At 37.4% G+C, this 19730-nt stretch overlaps 1 protein-coding gene across 2 annotated transcripts in view; it reads left to right on the forward strand.

The window, feature by feature from the left end:
- LOC105208171 overlaps positions 1–19730 on the forward strand; it is a 105973-nt gene that overhangs the window by 49250 nt on the left and 36993 nt on the right. For both annotated transcript variants that reach the window (XM_026140202.2, XM_039446610.1), the window contains exon 6: positions 8836–8945. In XM_026140202.2, the coding sequence (XP_025995987.1) occupies positions 8836–8945 (110 nt within the window). The remainder of the gene's footprint in view (positions 1–8835; positions 8946–19730) is intronic.

Raw genomic sequence — 19730 nt, forward strand, 5'->3', positions numbered from 1 at the left:
GTGAATGAATTGTGTATTATGATATTAAAATGATAATTTACGAGGGAATCAAGGAAATTTTGGTCTGTCTCATCGTGGAGACAACTTGATCGCTATACAGAATAATACGTAAGTAAATGCATGTCCAAACTTGTTCGTGCAAGCACGCGCGCACGTGCTCTCCTCTCTTTTTCCTCCCCCCCTTCTCTCTCTTTGTGACAAAAAAAGAACTACTGTTTCTAAAAACTCGAGATATAAATATTTTTGTAGATTTCGTGCAATTCTTTGTTCGAGTCTTCGACTGTACAAAAAATTTTCTGGCTCTTATTAAAATTTCCCTTTCTCTTATTAAAATCATTAAAATTAAGATGAAAATTAATTACATTTTTAAGTTAAAGCTAGCATTGTGATGTGATAGAGAGAGAGAGAGAGAGAGAGAGAGAGAGAGAGAGAGAGAGAGAGAGAGAGAGAGAGAGAGTGAGAGAGTGAGAAGGGAGAAATACTTGTGTGTTATATCAGCTGAGCGCAGCAGGCACCTCACGACACACTCGCGCGTAACGGTGAGTGCGCCGCCTCTGCGTACCATCTGTATTCGACCTTTGATACGCTAACTTAATCGGCTGATATTTTAAAATCTAAGCGTCTGACAAATTTTTGGCAAAGGAAAAATCGTCTTAGAATTCGACCAGGAATACGTCCCTTAAAAGACAACGGGTTATTCTGAATCACCCTGTATAGTATGTGAGTGTAACTTTTTTGTAAGTAATCTTATTGTATAAAAAAAAAACGAACAAAACAAATCCGTTCACGTATATTACTCACATGTATTCTAAAGTTTAAATATTATATAGTGTTACGGAAAAAGCAGCTTCTGCACAGAGTCCAAAATATATCATGAAGCACATTAATTTTCAATTTTAGACATCTTGAATTAATCAAACATCCTTTACATTTGCCTTGTTACATAATATTTTTTAATAAGAATAACAATAACATAATTTTTTGTGAAAGTTTGACTCTTTAGCTTTAAAACGCCGTACTGTAAAGTCCTTAAAAGTTTTTTGTTGCAAAAATATGATTTGAAAAGAAAGTGAATTTTTATACATCTAAAACTACTTATTATAAAAGAATAACAATGCCATAACTTGTTTTTAAATGTGACTTTTTAGTTTTAAAACGTCGTATTTTAAAGTCCTTAAATGATTTTTTTTTTTTGTTGCAAAAATATGATTTTTTTAAAGAAAAAGTGGATTTATGGACAATTTTTCGTTTTCTTTTATAACTTCATATAACTTCCTTTATAACTTTCCTTTATAACAAAATAAATCATTTTTCGGCAAAACCAATTGTGCAGTCACTTAACAAAGTCGAGATAAACAGATGGATTACTTTAAAAGCAATAAATTCAGGAAATATTTTAATATTGTAACGCTGGTACTTTCTGGTGCAAGATATTGAGATAGGTTGCTCGGATGTGCTCGTCGGATGCCAGGGTTTGAGAAATGATAACTTCGTGATTTGAAGTATGAAAGATACAAAAGTGTACATATATTTATCTTTAATATAATTCAACTATAAAGAAATATAAACAAGCGTTCGATCAAATTACACAAACAAACAAATAAATCAAAAGATAAACTGATTTGCACAAATGTTGTAAGCAAAATAAACGGACTCGAATAAACGGTTAACTAAAAATATCGTGGGTTCGTACAACGGTTGTAAGAAAGTGAACGGATTTTTGTAATTGAGGTGAATACGTGCGCGAAAGCACTTGTTAAACGGAGTTAACGTGAAGCGGCAAACTTAGAAAACGGTTAAACGGGCCGCGATTGGCCGGCGCGACGGCCGATCGCGATCGCGGAATCGGCGGCGCGCAACGTAGCAGACGGTTTCGCGATCCGCAAGGGTAGTCGGCAGCGGAGATCTAAGTGATCTCGCCCCGCGGGGTGCTGTCACTCCGTGGGGGTTGATTTACGATTGAGCCGTATACAGGGGACGGCATCTAGTATCCCCGACGACGGTGTCAGTTTCAAGAATCTCCGAGAACGGACGTGCGGGACGGACGGTTCCTATTGGCCGAGAATACCCGGCCGCGAAAGCGATGAGAATACCCGTCGCGGAAGGCGGATTGGATTGGCCGAGTATTCCCAGCCGCTAGAAACGACGAAGATACCTGTCATAAAGTGGTTAAAACAAGAATCCCCGTTCCCGAGGAAATGTTCGTGAATGCCCAAGCGAGGAAGGTACCGAAGATACTCGGCGCTGGAGAGGAGTAAGTTGGAAATCAGTGGCTCGGAGCGATCTGACTTCAGCACCCCACTGCCAGCTTATCTATCGGTCCGCGCGGTTGGACGCACCAATCAACGCGCGCGGCCGGGCCGGCCGGAGTGGGAACGCTTGCCAAACGCGGCGCGTGGCGCGCCGGGCGCACGTGGTGGTACGTGATCACGGCGAGGTTGGCCTGGGCGCACGCACGTGTTTAATTTGCAAACGACAGTCAGATGTTCGGACCGGAGGTGAAGTGGCGGCACGGTGGAGGGCGCAACGTTACAATATTAAAATTAACACGGCAATTAATTTACTTCATATACAGGGTGAGCCATTGGAATCTATAACCCCGAATATTTCCGTTCCCTTCCATTTTACAAGAAAATGTTTCAGACAAAAGTTGGTTTCGAGGTGGACATAAGATGGTGTCATTAATGTGACCTTGAATAGTTGCTTGAAGGTCACGTAAAAGTCACCTTTAATTTTTTAAATAAAACTGCCTATTTTTTATTGCATATTCTTGTAGCTTATCTCGAGACGTTTCCAAAACACTATAAACAAATGTTTTTTCGTTAAGTGTTTTTCGAGTTGTGAGTCATCTGAATCTATCACCTCCAATAACTCGTTTGGGTGGCCAAGTATCAAAAAAAGTTTCATATAAAAGTTGTAGAGTTTCGAGGGGGAACCAAAATGGCGTACCTTTCAACTTTTGGTTTTGACCGGAAGTGGGTTACTTCAACCGGAAGTGGTGTTTTAAAATGGAAACCCCCCTTTTTGACACCGGAAAATGAAAGAGCGGAAAATTTTACGTTCAGATAAGACCTTGGCTGTTTTAAAAATTTCAAGATGGCGGACAAAAGTTTTAGTAAACCGATTTTCACCAAATTAAATTTACGAGGGTTTTTGGGGTTGTTGATCACGAATCTGAAGTCAGATTTACAAAATTCAAAATGGCGGATCCAAGATGACGGACGAAATTTTTAGCCGAAATTAATAGAAATTACTACTCTTAGCACTATCCAGGAACAACGGCGTGGACGTGGTAGTTTTTTGTTCCCTTTGGGGTGCTTTATTTACGTGAGTTTCCTTGCCTCTTACTATCGGGGTGCTTTATTTAGCGAATTAAATGTTCAAATTACGTCCATTTTCTTGAATGCATAGGTCGATACGCCTTCTGAATGATGTAACTGTTCTCAAAAGAATTTCTTGAGATATTGCGGCACAAGCAATCCGAATACGTTCCTTCATATTCTCCTTGGTTGTTGGTTTCTCGCTATAGACAATATTTTTCAGCATTTCCCACAAGAAAAAATCGGGAGAAGTTAAATCTGGCGAACGAGGAGGCCACGCGACTGCGCCCAATCTCCCAATTTACCTACCATTTTATCGGTTATTTAAATAATTTCTTACAATATTTGAATAATGTGCTGGCGCACCATCCAATTGAAGCCACATCCGTTCTCTGGTGAATAAATCAACATCTTTCAATAGTACCGGTAAATCGTCTCGAAGAAACTGCAAAAAGTTTTGTCCGTTTACATTTTCTTCAAAAAAATAAGGACCTATTAAATAGCCATTTACAATGCCACACCAGACCATTAAAGACCAACGATTTTGAAAATTAGTTGAACGAAACCAATGGGGATTTTCATCAGACCAGTAGTGACAATTATGTCTATTTAAAGTTCCATTGCTAGTAGTGACAATTATGTCTATTTAAAGTTCCATTGAAAGTTGCCTCATCCGAAAAGAGTACGTACCAGAAAAAGTTTTCATCTTGTTGGATCATTTGCAGAGCCCATTCACAAAAATTTACACGAAGTAAATAATCATTAAAATTAAAATGTGTCAACGTAATGTGATATGCATGAAATTTTCTCGCCTTTAATATTCTCGCAACTGTTCGCTGAAGTATGCCAATTTCTCTTTCGATTTGACGAGTGCTAATATGACGATCGAGATAAATTTTCGCTAAAATGGTTATAACACGATTATCATTAACATCATATTCATGATGTCGTGATCGGCGAACCATAGACCCATCACTTGCTCTCTGCATAAGGGTTTTAATGTTTACCCTAGTTGGATGCCGTCTATCAGGATAACGTTGAGCATACAGACGTTCAGCTCTCGAAAAATTATTCCTACATTCCTCCAATATTTGGATCATGTCCACGATTTCGTTTGGTGGGTAGGCTGCCATATTAAAGATAGGTAATTACTTGAGTTCTAAAAGTATTGATTTCTCAATAGATACAAATAAGCGGAGATATCGTTGCTATTTTAGCATTTACGTCTGCTTTTTGATTGCAGGATGATATGTAGTCATGGTTATAGCAACCTAGCCGAAGAGCTACATGAACTAGTGGCGCATCGTTAGGGTCGGGACTAGGGTAACCATTAAAACCCTTATGCAGAGAGTAAGTGATGGGTCTATGGTTCGCCGATCACGACATCATGAATATGATGTTAATGATAATCATGTTATAACCATTTTAGCGAAAATTTATCTCGATCGTCATATTAGCACTCGTCAAATCGAAAGAGAAATTGGCATACCTCAGCGAACAGTTGCAAAAATATTAAAGGCGAGAAAATTTCATGCATATCACATTACGTTGACACAACATTTTAATTTTAATGAATTTTAATTATTTACTTCGTGTAAATTTTTGTGAATGGGCTCTGCAAATGATCCAACAAAATGAAAACTTTTTCCAATACGTACTCTTTTCGGATGAGGCAACTTTCAATGGAACTTTAAATAGACATAATTGTCACTACTAGCAATGGAACTTTAAATAGACATAATTGTCACTACTGGTCCGATGAAAATCCCCATTGGTTTCGTTCAACTAATTTTCAAAATCGTTGGTCTTTAATGATCTGGTGTGGCATTGTAAATGGCTATTTAATAGGTCCTTATTTTTTTGAAGAAAATGTAAACGGACAAAACTTTTTGCAGTTTCTTCGAGACGATTTACCGGTACTATTGAAAGATGTTGATTTATTCACCAGAGAACGGATGTGGCTTCAATTGGATGGTGCGCCAGCACATTATTCAAATATTGTAAGAAATTATTTGAATAACCAATACAATGGTAGATAAATTGGGAGATTGGGCGCAGTCGCGTGGCCTCCTCGTTCGCCAGATCTAACTTCTCCCGATTTTTTCTTGTGGGAAATGCTGAAAAATATTGTCTATAGCGAAAAACCAACAACCAAGGAGAATATGAAGGAACGTATTCGGACTGCTTGTGCCGCAATATCTCAAGAAATTCTTTTGAGAACAGTCACATCATTCAGAAGGCGTATCGACCTATGCATTCAAGAAAATGGACGTAATTTCAAACATTTAATTCGCTAAATAAAGCACCCCGATAGTGAGAGGCAAGGGGACTCACGTAAATAAAGTATCCCAAAGGGAACAAAAAACTACCACGTCCACGCCGTTGTTCCTGGATAGTGCTAAGAGTAGTAATTTCTATTAATTTCGGCTAAAAATTTCATCCGCCATCTTGAAATTTTTTAAACAGCCAAGGTCATATCTGAACGTAAAATTTTCCGCTCTTTCATTTTCCGGTGTCAAAAAGGGGGGTTTCCATTTTAAAAAACCACTTCCGGTTAAAGTAACCCACTTCCGGTCAAAACCCAAAGTTGAAAGGTACGCCATTTTGGTTCCCCCTCGAAACCCTACAACTTTTATATGAAACTTTTTTTGATACTTGGCCACCCAAACGAGTTGTTGGAGGTGATAAATTCAGATGACTCACAACTCGAAAATCACTTAACGAAAAAACATTTGTTTATAGTGTTTTGGAAACGTCTTGAGATAAGCTACAAGAAAATGCAATAAAAAATAGGCAGTTTTATTAAAAAAATTAAAGGTGACCTTTACGTGACCTTCAAGCCACTATTCAAGATTACATTAATGACACCATCTTATGTCCCCCTCGAAACCATACAACTTTTGTCTGAAACATTTTCTTGTAAAATGCAAGGGAACGGAAATATTTGGGGTGATAGATTCAAATGGCTCACCCTGTACTTTATTCTTGTATGATACGCTGGCACCACCACTGTCCATCGAGTTTGTTAACTTAAACTGCGAGCAACAAATATTGAACAAGTTTACTTTATTTTTAATATCTCTTTACAATATTTTAGAGTAATTAATTAGTGTAAAATTTTAGTGTTTTTTTTTTATCTACAATACTCTATATCTTTTTTCCGGAGTGGGGGTGCTAGAGTAAGTCAGCAGTGTCAGCACCCCCAGTTTTGATTGTAATTTCCAGGAAATAGGTAAGAACAATAAATTCGAGACTAAGGCAATAAATTAGCAATAAATAAGCTACTGTGCCATTGAGATTTTAACAATGGCCGCCTCAATAAGGATATTCCACGTCTATGTTCGTACTACACTCTCGAATATGAGTGTGAGTTAAATCTCAATATTCTCAATTTTTTTAATAGTTGGAGTGCTAGCTTCACTTCAGAAGTTTCCAAACAACCTATTAGAAGAGATTTTTCTGGGCAGAGTTACTCTCGATTGTTTGCCTTTGCTTTCGAGAGGTAGCGATCGCTTTTAAATCGATTAAAAACCGCGATTTAAAACTATACTGTTCTGGGTAGATTTGAACCCGAAACTTTGAAATGGAAAGCAAACTCGCAACTCCTTATGCCACATCGCCGCCTAGTCTCTATTAAACAACATTTTAATATAATCGTTAAGTTTCAATATAAAATATTAATTATCAACAAAGTTATAAAATGTGAAAAATAAAATGTAAATAAGATTCCATAATATCACTTTCTCATTTACAATTTCAATAAAATATCGTTAATTTATCATTACGGAATATGTGCAAGTTTTCATTGCAATTTCATCAAAAATTTATTTCAATCTCAATAAAATGTTAATTTACAAAGTATTTACGATCTTTCGTTGCAATTTTATTAAAAATTTTTTTTAATTTCAATAAAATTTCCTAACTTTTTTGTTAAATAATAAGAGAAAGTATGATAAATCGGATCTATTTACGGAGTTTTTGTTCTTTATAAGGCGCAAATAAAGATAATAAAACCGAAGATACCATTGAAATGATAATTTAATTCCCTTCATTTTTGCTTGAAATTATTTTGATATACCTTTCACCAGTGTTGAAATATAATGAAAAATGTAAAAACACTTTTTCCAGTCCGATTTGGAACCATACCTTGGTCCAAATCACACTTCTATTTTTATCGTCTTTTAATTAAAATTTTAGAATATTTTAATGTTTTTTTTTAGTATTGAGTAAAAACGAGCAATTTAACAGTCAAAAATAAAAACTCTATTTAAAAAAACAAATTAATAATAGTTTATATAATTGAACCGTTTCCCTATCATGTCATAATATTGTTATTATAATTAAAGTTGAAAACAATAAACTTCAATTATTCCGTGTCTGATAACTCATAATATTTTATGCAATAGAAGCACGATTTTCGTGTCCTCCCAGGACATGGGCGTAAGTGGGCAATCTTTTGTGACAAACATTTCCGTATTGTGAGCATGCGCACTTTTGTTAAGAAACTGTGAGCATTTCGTGACGCATGCGCTGAGCGTAGGGTCGAAATACATAAGCAAAGGTAGTACACTGATCTCTCATAACCTGTAACCGGGACAGATAGTGACAGGAAAACGCCACGCGCTTCTTTTGCCTGAAATGGCGCGAAAAACGTACTTCCATTGCATAAAATACCGTATGCATCAAGGAGCCAAACTTCGCCGGTCTTGACTTCGGACGCTATTTTCACCACGAGGCGTAGCTACGCGTGCTATGTACTAATTTAACATTTCTAGAACCGGATTTGGTCAACCGATCACCAGTGATGGTCTACGATCAGGTTGCAATTCCAATGTAAAAGTCCAATTTGGACACGAGACCTTTTGAACTTTGAAACTTTTACAGTAAACCACAAAAATGATGACAAAATGCTTGATATTTTTGAATTCTACACTTTTTAATTCTTAAACCAATTACCTTTCAAAATTTTAATATATTTTAAATAATAATTTGTAAGAATTTTTATTTTTTTTTCACATGATAGCTAAAAACACGTATTCGCATTTATTCTATGAATGTTATGATGGAGAACTGTCAAACTGTTGTTACATGTTCGGTATCTTATAAGGACTTTACATTATAAATGACACGCAAATCTGCTTATCATCTGCAAATTTGCTTATCATTCTGCAAATCATATTCAATTAAATTAAAAGTACATATTTGGAACACAATCCGATTTAGTCCACTCTCCTGTATCGATAATTTTGCATTAAAAATTTATTTGTATTTTTAAAAAATTATTCAAGTGTCATCTATTTTTTATTAAACACAGTAAATAATTTTTTAAGCAAAATGTAATTAAAATTTCATTGAATATTCATTGAAATTTTGTGAAATTTAATGAAATAACAAATTCATCGAAATTTTATCAAAATTTTATCATTTTTCTATAAAGAAAAGAAAATGCCAATTACAATCGTATTTTTATCTTCACACAAAACAAATATCAATTGAACAAAATGTAATGTTCCAGGTGTTGCAAGATGCATGATTGGTGCTATGACGCTACGGAGTGCCCTATGTTCTCGGAATATTTTGTACCATATTATTGGAGATGTTACCATGGCTATAAGCCCGTTTGCGGTTCGTTTATTGATCGATTATTTGTTTTTTAATTTCCTTACGAGTTAACGCAATTTCTTTTGTGAATTGGAAGGGGATTAAAATAATTTCAATACAATTCTTTTTCTATAAATTAAGTTTGACTCATTTATTGTATCTCTGGTGAAAATTATTCTTAAAATTTTTCATAATTGTTCAGAATTTGTATACAATAAAATTCCAAATTTTTCAGAATTTTTGTATACTTTCTAAAATATTTCTTAGATTTTTCCAAATTAAAACGAAATCCCGTTTAATAACATTGTGATCACAGCGATCAAAGCTTAGTTTTTCTAAATCAATCAGAAAGTTTTATATGAAATTAACCAATTGGCAAAGTAAGCAATTGAATCTCATGTACTTGGAACACTTCAGAAATGATTAACTAAATTTATATATATTTTTTTAAATTTTTTATAAAGGGTTTCTAATAATTAATGATACATCTCTCGCTTGTACGTAGAATGGACAAAACTGAGTCGAAAAGTCCTGTACCACTTTGCGATCTTTGCAATAGTTAACGAGTTATAAATTAATAAAATATCTGAATTAGTCCGCCCACCGCCAAATCCAAGCGCGCGATTGAGGTTGCCAAGCGTGCAGGGCGGGAGTTTATTAGCGGCAGCGCGGCTACGCAAAAACGGCGTGCAATGCTGGACCTCCCCTCCCCCCCCCCCTCTTGGTCGTGAATGTTCTCCATCATTTTTATCAAGTAAACTTCCGCCCTGCGTGCTTGGGTTTGGCGGTGAGCGGGACTAATTCGGATGTTTTATTAATTTATAGCTCGTTAATTATTGTAAAGATTGCAAAGTGGTACAGGACTTTTCAACTCAGTATGGTCCATTCTACCTACATGCGATAGTTTTATCATTAATTATAACTAGTATATGGTTAGCCATGGGGCGTCAAAACAGATGACGTCACAGGGGGAAGGGGGAAACTGGCACCAGTCTTATCAGTGGAAGGGAGAGGGGGGGGGAGGGACGCGATAGCAGTAAAAGGGCTAAGTGGAGGGAAGGGCCTAACAAAATTTGGAGCGGGGGCGGGAAAGACCTGACGACATCAGGACCGGGGCGAGGAAGACCTAACGATATCAAGAGCGTTTTTATTGGGAAGTAAAAAGGATGAGAGGGTGGCTCTGGGAGGAATTAGAGTGTGCTTATTGGTTCCCCCCACGGCTGCCCCAGAAGCGGATTGATTGAAAAACAGGTATTTTGGGAAAAATTTAGTAGCAAAGTGGGGAACGGATAAAAGAGGCCTGAGAAGTCAAAGGGCCTTATCTAGAAATTACGATAAAAAGGACGGAAACGCCTTTTACGATATACATATGCTTTCAAAGAAAGGGTACGTTTAGAAAAAAATAATTATCAAAAAGAAGCACTTTTAGGATTTTAGCGTTACTACGTGCAGGAGATAGAATCTTGGCATTAGGCAGATCGTGTGAAAAAAATAATTTGATTTTAAAAGTTACAAAAGAGTATTTATTGAAACATTCAACTTTTTTTCATACATCTACGAGTATATTCTTATATTTTTAAGTTACATGATTGAATGAGGTAGCATACAAATGATTTTATCACACATTTTCTTTTATTATAAAAAAAAATTTGTAAAATAATTCTACAATTAGTCGGTCGTTGTATGCGTATTTGACAGAAAATAAATTGAGGAACTGATTAAGATTATAGCCGTTACACATGAAATATAAAAAAACACAGCAGTATTGCCCACAAGTTTGAGAAAGCGCTTCTTGTAACTGTGTAGTGTTCTATTGATGCGTGATCGAGGTTTGTCGCAATCACAGGAGGAATCTAGAATTCGAAGGAAGTAATCCGTAGCTATCGAAATATGTTCCATTTCCATGTTTGTCAATGTAAAAGGCCAACCCAATATTGGCCAGGTTGATTGTAATCATCGGTCTTGGCAACGATGGCGGTCGACCTCGTCCACATCTTCGGTAGCTTGTCGGCTGGATAGACTCCCGTGTACGAGTATCCTACATTCAACTGGCGCAACGCATGTAAAATTTCGAGTGAATTCATACGACGGCAGTGGGATTATTTTCTCGTCTTCGGCTATAGCCGACGCTGTTTTGTATGTTACTTCTTCTTTTTCTTCTTTGCTGTCGTTTTTGTCGGAAGGAAGACTGCTGCGGCTCGAGCTACTACTATTTTGCTCGATTAACCAGCGTTTCAATTTGTAAGCATTGCGCAACGCGCAGTGAAAATTTGTTTTCGCACGAAATCCGTGGTACGTGCATCGATGACCACTCTCCTCGACATCAGGTAAATTTTTGAAAGCGGGAGAAATGCCTTTCAAATTATATACGTTTCTGGATAGCAGATTGTGTAGGTAACGCGCCTTTTCTTGTCCTCTGCTATAGATGTAGCGTGCTTGCCGAGTAATTTCTCGTAGATGTTGCTTGAAATATTTGAGATTAACTTCACCGTCGAACCACTCAATGCCGTGATAATTGCGCGTAAGCCAGTTGTTTTCACGTCTCAATGGATTATAATACGACCTTGCCCGTTTGACGAGTTGCCTTTACAGGCAACTCGTCAAACGGGCAAGGTCGTATTATAATCCATTGTCCAATGATTGGAGTGTTAACAGCGACAACCGCGACTTCTTTCGGAATAAATTGTTCTCAGCATCGCAAAAACCTTGAATGTCAATGACTATGTCCATAGTTTTATACTTTACGCAAGCTTTCTTAACCGAACCGACTACGTCCAAGTCTCGTTCTAAACGGAATTTTCTTTTAGGCATACGGTAGTTTAATGATGATGGTGACGATAAAGCTGATGGGGGTGAACATTTTACAAACAATGTTCTTGTTGTTGATTAATGTGCGTTATAAGAGACTACCCAGAAAAATCGACTATGACTTGCGGAGATGAATCAATTTCTAGAACATTATCGAACTCGGCATACACGATGCAATTAACGGTCGCGATAAGCGCCTTTTAGAATCTCACTTCTAGTCGTAAGCTTCCATGTTTCACGAAGTTCCAATGCCCAGCACAATTAGCCGATAGATCGGGTGTAAGATCAAAAACAAAAAAGCAATATTCGTTAGAGTAATCGTCTCTGCTTATAGAATTTCCTTCGTTCAAAAAATGTATGCCTGTTCCGGAAAAAAAGGTGTGATACGAAGGTTTCAATGTAGAGCGGTTCGTCTTTCTTGAGCTCGGTTGTAACGGTCTTGTAACTTGGAATCTGCATTCCGTCAGCGTAAAGCGAAAGGAAATTTATGCCGTAATTCTTGAAGTTAAACAAGTTTAATTTTCTGTCGCCGTTAAACACTTTGTTATCAACAAAGCCAACTATTATTTGTTTCGGTAGCTGTCTAAGTATTACATTATCTAACGATTCTCTCACGAGACCCGAGTGTATCGTGAACGTTTTAACTTTGACTCTCGTGAGGGGATACTTGGAAGTGGTTTTACTCAGCATTCTCGCATGCACTAGTAATACTCCGGGAGTTATTTTTGCTCTTCTTACAAGTAAGCTAGCGTCGAGAATGCAGATTTTTGACGTGGAATTTGTTTCCATTTGACAAAACGAATCTTTGAAACGTACGAGTCTTATTCTAACTTCCACCCCGTTAATTAAGAATTTATCTTGATTAAAAACGTTGCAATGAAGATGTCCTATGAGATCCAACGCGCATCCTCTTTGAATGTAACGCGCGCGTTTCACGAGAGTCTGATTTGTTGGCGAATCTACCGGCTCGTCCATGAAACCGGGAATATCCGTGTCTCACAGACAAGAGGTGAGATGGGAAGTTTTTGCGGGTGAAGCATAATTTAATAACGCCTCAATGTATGCGTGGTAAGCGTAACCGTTGTTTGGAGGTGACACGAGTTTTTGATTGAAATACACGTCAATTTGATTGAACATAAAATGCAGCAGTTGATTTACAGGGCCTACTGTGGGCGCCGCGGCGGCGGCGGCGGCGGCGGCGGCGGCGGTGGCGGTATTTGTCGACGTTCCCGTTTCTATACGTATACGCAAACTTAGCATAGTGCGTGAGATCCAGGTAGTTTTCTCCATGCCCGGGTATAACAAATTCTATTGGTGCATCGTCTGCGAGCGATGTTACGGGCTTGTAATAAATCCATTGAGCACTCTCGATACTAGTCTGGGTAAGCGATAAAGCAAAAGAGATCGAGTTCACTATTCAAATACTCGCTCGAATGGGTATGAAGGAAGGACATACTTATCACGACGTAGGTACTATGGATAACGCTAATTCGTGCAAAGATTACGAGAATATGTCGAATACACTGCGTTTCTTGCTGTTGGGCGTTTCGTGCCGAATGACTTTTTAGTTTTTCGAGTTGTTCCGTGACTTTTTTCCTTTTTTGACTTTTTAGCGTTTTTTCTGCGTACACTTTTTTTCGATTTTCTTTTGACTGAACGATTACGTTTACAAAGCGACATTCTCTTAGCGATGCGTGGATCGTGGTATCCGTGAGGAAACTGAAGCATCGGAGTTGTTACGGATACTTTATATCCCGATCCTTTCAGCAGGTCTTTTATTTTTTCTGTGGCTTTTCTTTTGAGGTTTTCCCCGATTCCGCGAAGCAATTTTTGAATGCCTCATTCAACGGGGTATGGTTCTCGACATCCTCCGTTACGTTGATCCCCGCGCCTAAAGCCTCCTTACGGACAGCCCGCGCATCCTTCTTTAGATAAGGTAAAATTTTTCTAAATAATCCTCCGAGAAAACTTCCGATACCATGTCCGCGTTGATAGGGCGAGCCGACAAAAACCCATGGAATTCCCCCACCCCTTTCGCCAGCACTTACGCTTTGCATCTCGTAATATTTTTCATAGTTCATGGTAAAATTAATTTTCCCTCTTTTGTTTATTGCAGACTTACGTTTATTTCAACTGTATTTTAATGAAAATTATTGAGCACGTCTGAAGTTCAATGTCACCGTCAAGGTTCCCCAATTCAAATGGTATTTTTTTCCGAGCTGATCTCTTATATCTAATTCGATTCTGCGGAAACGTGTTTGTCGCAACGGAATATAAAATGGAAGAGAGAAATGTTTCACCTGATTCGTCCCGTACGCGTAATTTCGCGTGACTCGACCGGACTATTCGGAGAAGCAGGGTTTGTACATTACCGGTTATATAAGATTTACAAATATCACAATAAACGAACAGTTTATCTGGAATACCACGCCACAGGCTACAGGGCTCTTTACTCTGATAATAATAAATTCGATTACCGTTTTCCATTTTAAATCCGAGTTTGAGAAAAGTCATGCATTCACCGGAATCGTTTATTATAATTTTACGAAAATATAAATTATCTTTTATGCCTAATTCTGTTTTGCATCCTAATATTCAAAAAAGATTATCGGAAAAGTTAGTATAATGATTAACACGACATTTTTCTACGTCGCAGCCAAGTCCTATTTCAAGTTTACTACCTTCTTTTTGTATTTCGAAAACAAAATGTGAATCTCGGCACGCTTCGTTAATCTCATGATAAGATTCTCGATAGTCTCGTAAATATCATTCTGTATTATTTCATGATGCAATACATACGATCTATTGCGTATCTCGTGTATATCTTCTATGGAAAAGAAATATTTGAGTTCATTTTCGGGAAATGGGTCACTGACATACGTGAAAAAAACTACAGGGAAATTGAATCTTGCTTAGTGCAACTTCCCATTCTCCATGTAATTCTACAGTTTGAGGTAACTCTGTGATGAAGGAGGAAGTAGTATTTTCCGGAAAATACTGCATACTGCTATTGCTCGAAAGAATCATATGAAATTGGTCCGTTGCCGAATCTCGGAGATTCGATAAACTCGAAACTGGGATCCGAGAGTCGAATTTGCTAGGATATTCGCGCCAGCTAACTAGCAGTTGCTTATTAGCACCACGTTCTTTACTCCTTATCACGCGATCGACAATAAATTCTTCCTCCTGCAGGTTTTTCTCGATTCGAGCTAATTCTTGTTCGTAAAAGATCCTGTCTATGACCTCCCCTGCTAAATCACTCAATTCGTACACACGAGGTTTTCGCCATTCTAAAACATGAATTTGAAATCGGTCCAGTTTGCCTCGTATCCTTTCTCGAAGGTGCCTTTCGTTCTACTGACGCGGACAAGATCGCCAGCATGGTATTTAGCATTCTTAATTTTGTTAACGTCTTTCCACCGTTCAGTTATATTTTCACGCGCGATACGAGCATTTTCTCTCGTTACAACCGCGGGTTGCATTTCGGTGACCGAATGACGAGTGTGATTGTACACACGCACAATATCTTGCAAAACATCGATGTATTGACGCGTATTTTTATGCGTAAAATACCGCCACATTTGTTCCTTTAACGTTCTGTTAAAGCGTCCGACGACGGCTGTTCTGATGTTGGAATTGCGCGTTACTCTAAAACAAATATCGTTTTCTTCCAAAAACTTTTGCGTCGCACGCCCAATAAATTCTTTACCCTTGTCAGTTTGCAAATATACAGGTATTCGTCCTTTGCTTCTCGCGAGTACACGTTGAAAAACTTTTGTCACGCATACGCTCGTTTTGTCACGTAATGGTTCTACCCAGACGAATTTACTAAGTACATCAATAATCACGAGAAAATAAGAATATCCGTCATTATAATTTTTAAGATTTCGTAGCTCAATTAAATCGCCCTCCCACATATCGTCGATATTCGTTACGTTGTAATGCAGTCGAGGAAACTTCCGCGCAGTGGACGGTGCAGCGAGTACGCATCTTGCGATTCCAGCCAGCGAACGACATTGTTACGTGTGAAATTCGATTTAGCGGCACGTGTCAGATTTTCCACTGCTGAGAAGCCAGCGTAATGGGCGGGATCGTAACATAATTTTTCAAGTTCCGACATTATCGATTATTTCTTCAGTGTATTCCAATCTAGCAAACGTCTTTTTCGCGCAGGAAGCGAATCTACGTTTTTCATAAAAGTTATAGACGGATAAGCTTTACGAAAGTAAGGCGATAGATACAATGCGTAATCAGGAGCTCTTTCTTCTTCTTCTCGTTCCTGCTTCTTGCGTTTTCCCGATTGACATTTCGTCGATCTTGTTGAATACGCTTTTGTTGCAATCGGCGTGGAACTCGACGAAGGCCGATGTTTCACATTAATCGGGGAAGAAAAAGCGAGGGTGGCATTTAACAGTCACTTATTCCCTACCAGTGCTGAACGCGTGTTTAAGCTGCATAGTAATCGAGCAAACTAAACTCTTCCTACTGGTGGTTTTACGGTTTTTCTTTCTCGCATTATATCGTTCATCAGTTCGCTGATATTCAAATATTTCACAATGTTGCCATCTATAGTCACGACTCCATTCTCGTACCAATTAATTCTGTCAGGCACCGCTTTATCGAGCAAATGTTTCATCAGTAAGCGAGCTTGAGCGCGATACGATTTCGGGACAGTTTCTACTATTTTTCCGGCACTTTTCAACAATCGAACGCTATGTTCTTTTCCTATCACGGTATTGTCGATACCGGATAAATGAGAAAGATTAGCAGAAATTTGCGATTTTTGGGGGATATCATGAGAAACAAACGTCGATTCACCGTCGCTATTGTTGCTGATCTCCGCCGGGAGTCGTGTTTTGTTGTCGACAATTTTGGTTACGTTGGTTGCATTTCGTTTTCGCGCTTCTCGGATATAGTAAAGATACCGCCAAAGCACCTCTCTGTACATTTTCTATCTCTCATCCTCGTTACGCGGGTAAGGTGAATTAAGAATACGACTCATTTCCGCATCGAGTCGTGTCAAAAGGGTACCAGACATTTGTACGGAATCATTATTATTGTTTTCACCGTTCTCCGTTGTGATATTTTCCTTCGGCTCTACAGCAATTGATTTATTCTGTTGTTGCTGCATTCTCTCAAGATTTTCTGTAGAAATCAAAACCATCTTTTTTGCTCTTTCCATTGCGATTTATTCCTATGATTCCGTACCTCCGATGATTCGTGTTAATAAGGCCGACAATATGGATCCTATGATATAGGGTAAAAATCCGCCTCGTTGTATCAAAAGCTGTCTCTTATCCTTCCAATTTTCGCGTTTTGTCGCAATACGTCGTAGTGTCGATTTGTATTTACTCAGCCGATCTTTTTCACGTCGTTTGAGTGGGACGTTGCCTTTAAATGTATTAAAATCGCACTCGTAAAACAACAAATAAATTTATCGTTCGAAGAAAGATCATTCGCTGCTTATTATTCAGATGACACAGCGCCTCGAGAAGACAAGCGTTTCTCTTTCCGATTGAACGTCTGGCGATTTTCGTCACGCTGTCCGAACTCATGTTGTCCTCCTTCGTCGCAAGAAAGAACCACGCGACTGGTCTCCACGAGCAGCGTTACGCGATTTTTATGCAATGGAAAACGATCTACGCAGTACGTAAACGTAATGTCTAGTATCATCGGGAAAGACGTATGTACAAAATCGATATTCGTCCGGAGTCGATTGCTTCAGATCGAGCAACAAGTATCCGTGAGGTCTCGAAGTAGCGTCGTAATATGCCTCTTCTAGAAATTTTGGATCGTCGGGATAGACTTGTTGCGCTAAATAACGAATTTGAGCGCGATCGCAAGGATTTTTGAAAACCACGACGTAATTCGCGTTGAGAAATATGTCGCGTTAGTCCGCGTCCCTGATGGAAGAGATTATGCGAGATAAAAATGACACTGAGATTCTTACGATGACTGCCTTTGGTAAAAAGATCTACGATCGCGTAGCTCGATGACGATTCTCTCATAAAGTCATCGATTATCACGAGTTTTGGGATAAGCAGATTGTTTGAATAATCTTCCGGGCGAGGTAATCCCTCGCAAAATTCGATTATATTTTTCTTCGTTGTTGTTGTCGTCGCCATTCTAACGTCGTATCCCCGTGCTGAATCTTTTGCCTCGCTTACATTCACGTCGTATTTTAATTGCCGATAAGCTTCTTGCCACTCCACGTAATAAAATAAAACTCTCAAAACTCACGTCGGACATGCTCGATAGATATTTGATAAAAGACTTCACAAAGATCGTTTTCCCACACCCGGTGGGACCGCATATAATCGATGTCACGAGATGTTTCCAACGCACATCCATTTCGCAAAATGATCGACTCGATTCCCGTGCGCTGCTTCAAAAACAAAAAAGAAAAATGGCGGTCGATGTTAATAATTCGTAAAAACGGACCGCAAGTAAAATTTTTTTGAATTTTATACATAAAAGCATACATTTTTCTCCTTTCAATAGCTATCCGTGTGTTTTCCTTTCTAAATAGACATCATTTTACATGCTTTTTACAACTATTTACGGACTGCTAGGCAAAAAAAGAATAGTCTTGATCCATTTTTACGAGTGTTCTAAAGCCATCTGATAGTCTGTTTTGTCTAAATTATTTTTATTTACAGATGGCACGTCGGAAACTTTAGCTTAACCGTGTGTTTTCATGCTTGAATAGCTTCACTTTGTATGCTTTTTACGACTATTTACTGATTGTTAGGCGGAAAAAGGATAATCTTGACCCATTTTTACAAGTGTTTTAAAGCCATCTGATTAGTCTGTTTTATCCAAATTGGCTTTATTTAGAAATGACACGTCGGACAAAATTACATGTCATTTCACGCAATTTCACACTTCTGACGCTACGACTTCAATATAGCCGCGGTGAGGAGTTAAGAACCTTAACTTTGTGTGAATGTTTAATATACTATTAAGAAAAAAAAATTATTTCATCATTTTACTACAGATTGATATGTCAGATGCAACATGAATTTGAAAATAAAATTCTTATAGATACTTTAAACTTATACGGATTCTGTCCATCTTATGATGATAAGAAAGTTTGTTACTGCTGCTGGAAATGAGGAATTAGCAAAAATTAAAACAATATATGTACTATATATTGAGAAATAATACTTGTACATGTAGGAAAAAGTGGAAAAGAACGATGGCACTTTAGGGCCGAAATTTGCCCATAACGGGGAACCTGTGAATTTGGTATTATATATTTTTATGTTTTTAGGTCTACTGAATTCAAATATAAAATTTAAAATTGTCCAAAGTGCAGGGAACTTTATGAAAATACGATATTTCTACACAAAAACCTAGTTTTGCGATACATGTTTTCTAATAGTAATTTTGAACTCAAAGACCTCTTTTTTTATGAATTTCTTTAAAAATGGATCTTTTAAATCACTATATCACTAAATCACTATATACTTTATAATTATGCATACACACATATTCATATACATATATATATATATATATATATATATATATGTCTGTATATACATAGATACAGACAGGGTATCCTATTGTATTTTTATTTTCTTTTTTTATATTTTTTTATATTCTTTTTTTATATTTTTTATATTTTTTCATATTTTTTTTAATATTTTTATATTTTTTATATATTTTTATTATATTATATTTTTTTTATGTTTATAAATCTTCTTCTGATTTTTCTGATTTATCCGATTGTAAATTGGATGGAAAAACATCGTCTTCATGAATCCCTGGTTTATTAATTCTATCTTGGAATCTCGCGTAACTAAAAAACCAAATTATCATAGTAATATGTGAGCAACATGCGAATATATAATATGGTCATTTAAAAGACCCATTTTTATAGAAATTCATAAAAAAAGAGGTTTTTGAGTTCAAAATTACTATTAGAAAACATGTATCGCAAAACTAGGTTTTTGTGTAGAAATATCGTATTTTCATAAAGTTCCCTGCACTTTGGAC

Source organism: Solenopsis invicta, chromosome 3, assembly GCF_016802725.1.
Source record: "Solenopsis invicta isolate M01_SB chromosome 3, UNIL_Sinv_3.0, whole genome shotgun sequence".
Taxonomy (NCBI): domain Eukaryota; kingdom Metazoa; phylum Arthropoda; class Insecta; order Hymenoptera; family Formicidae; genus Solenopsis; species Solenopsis invicta.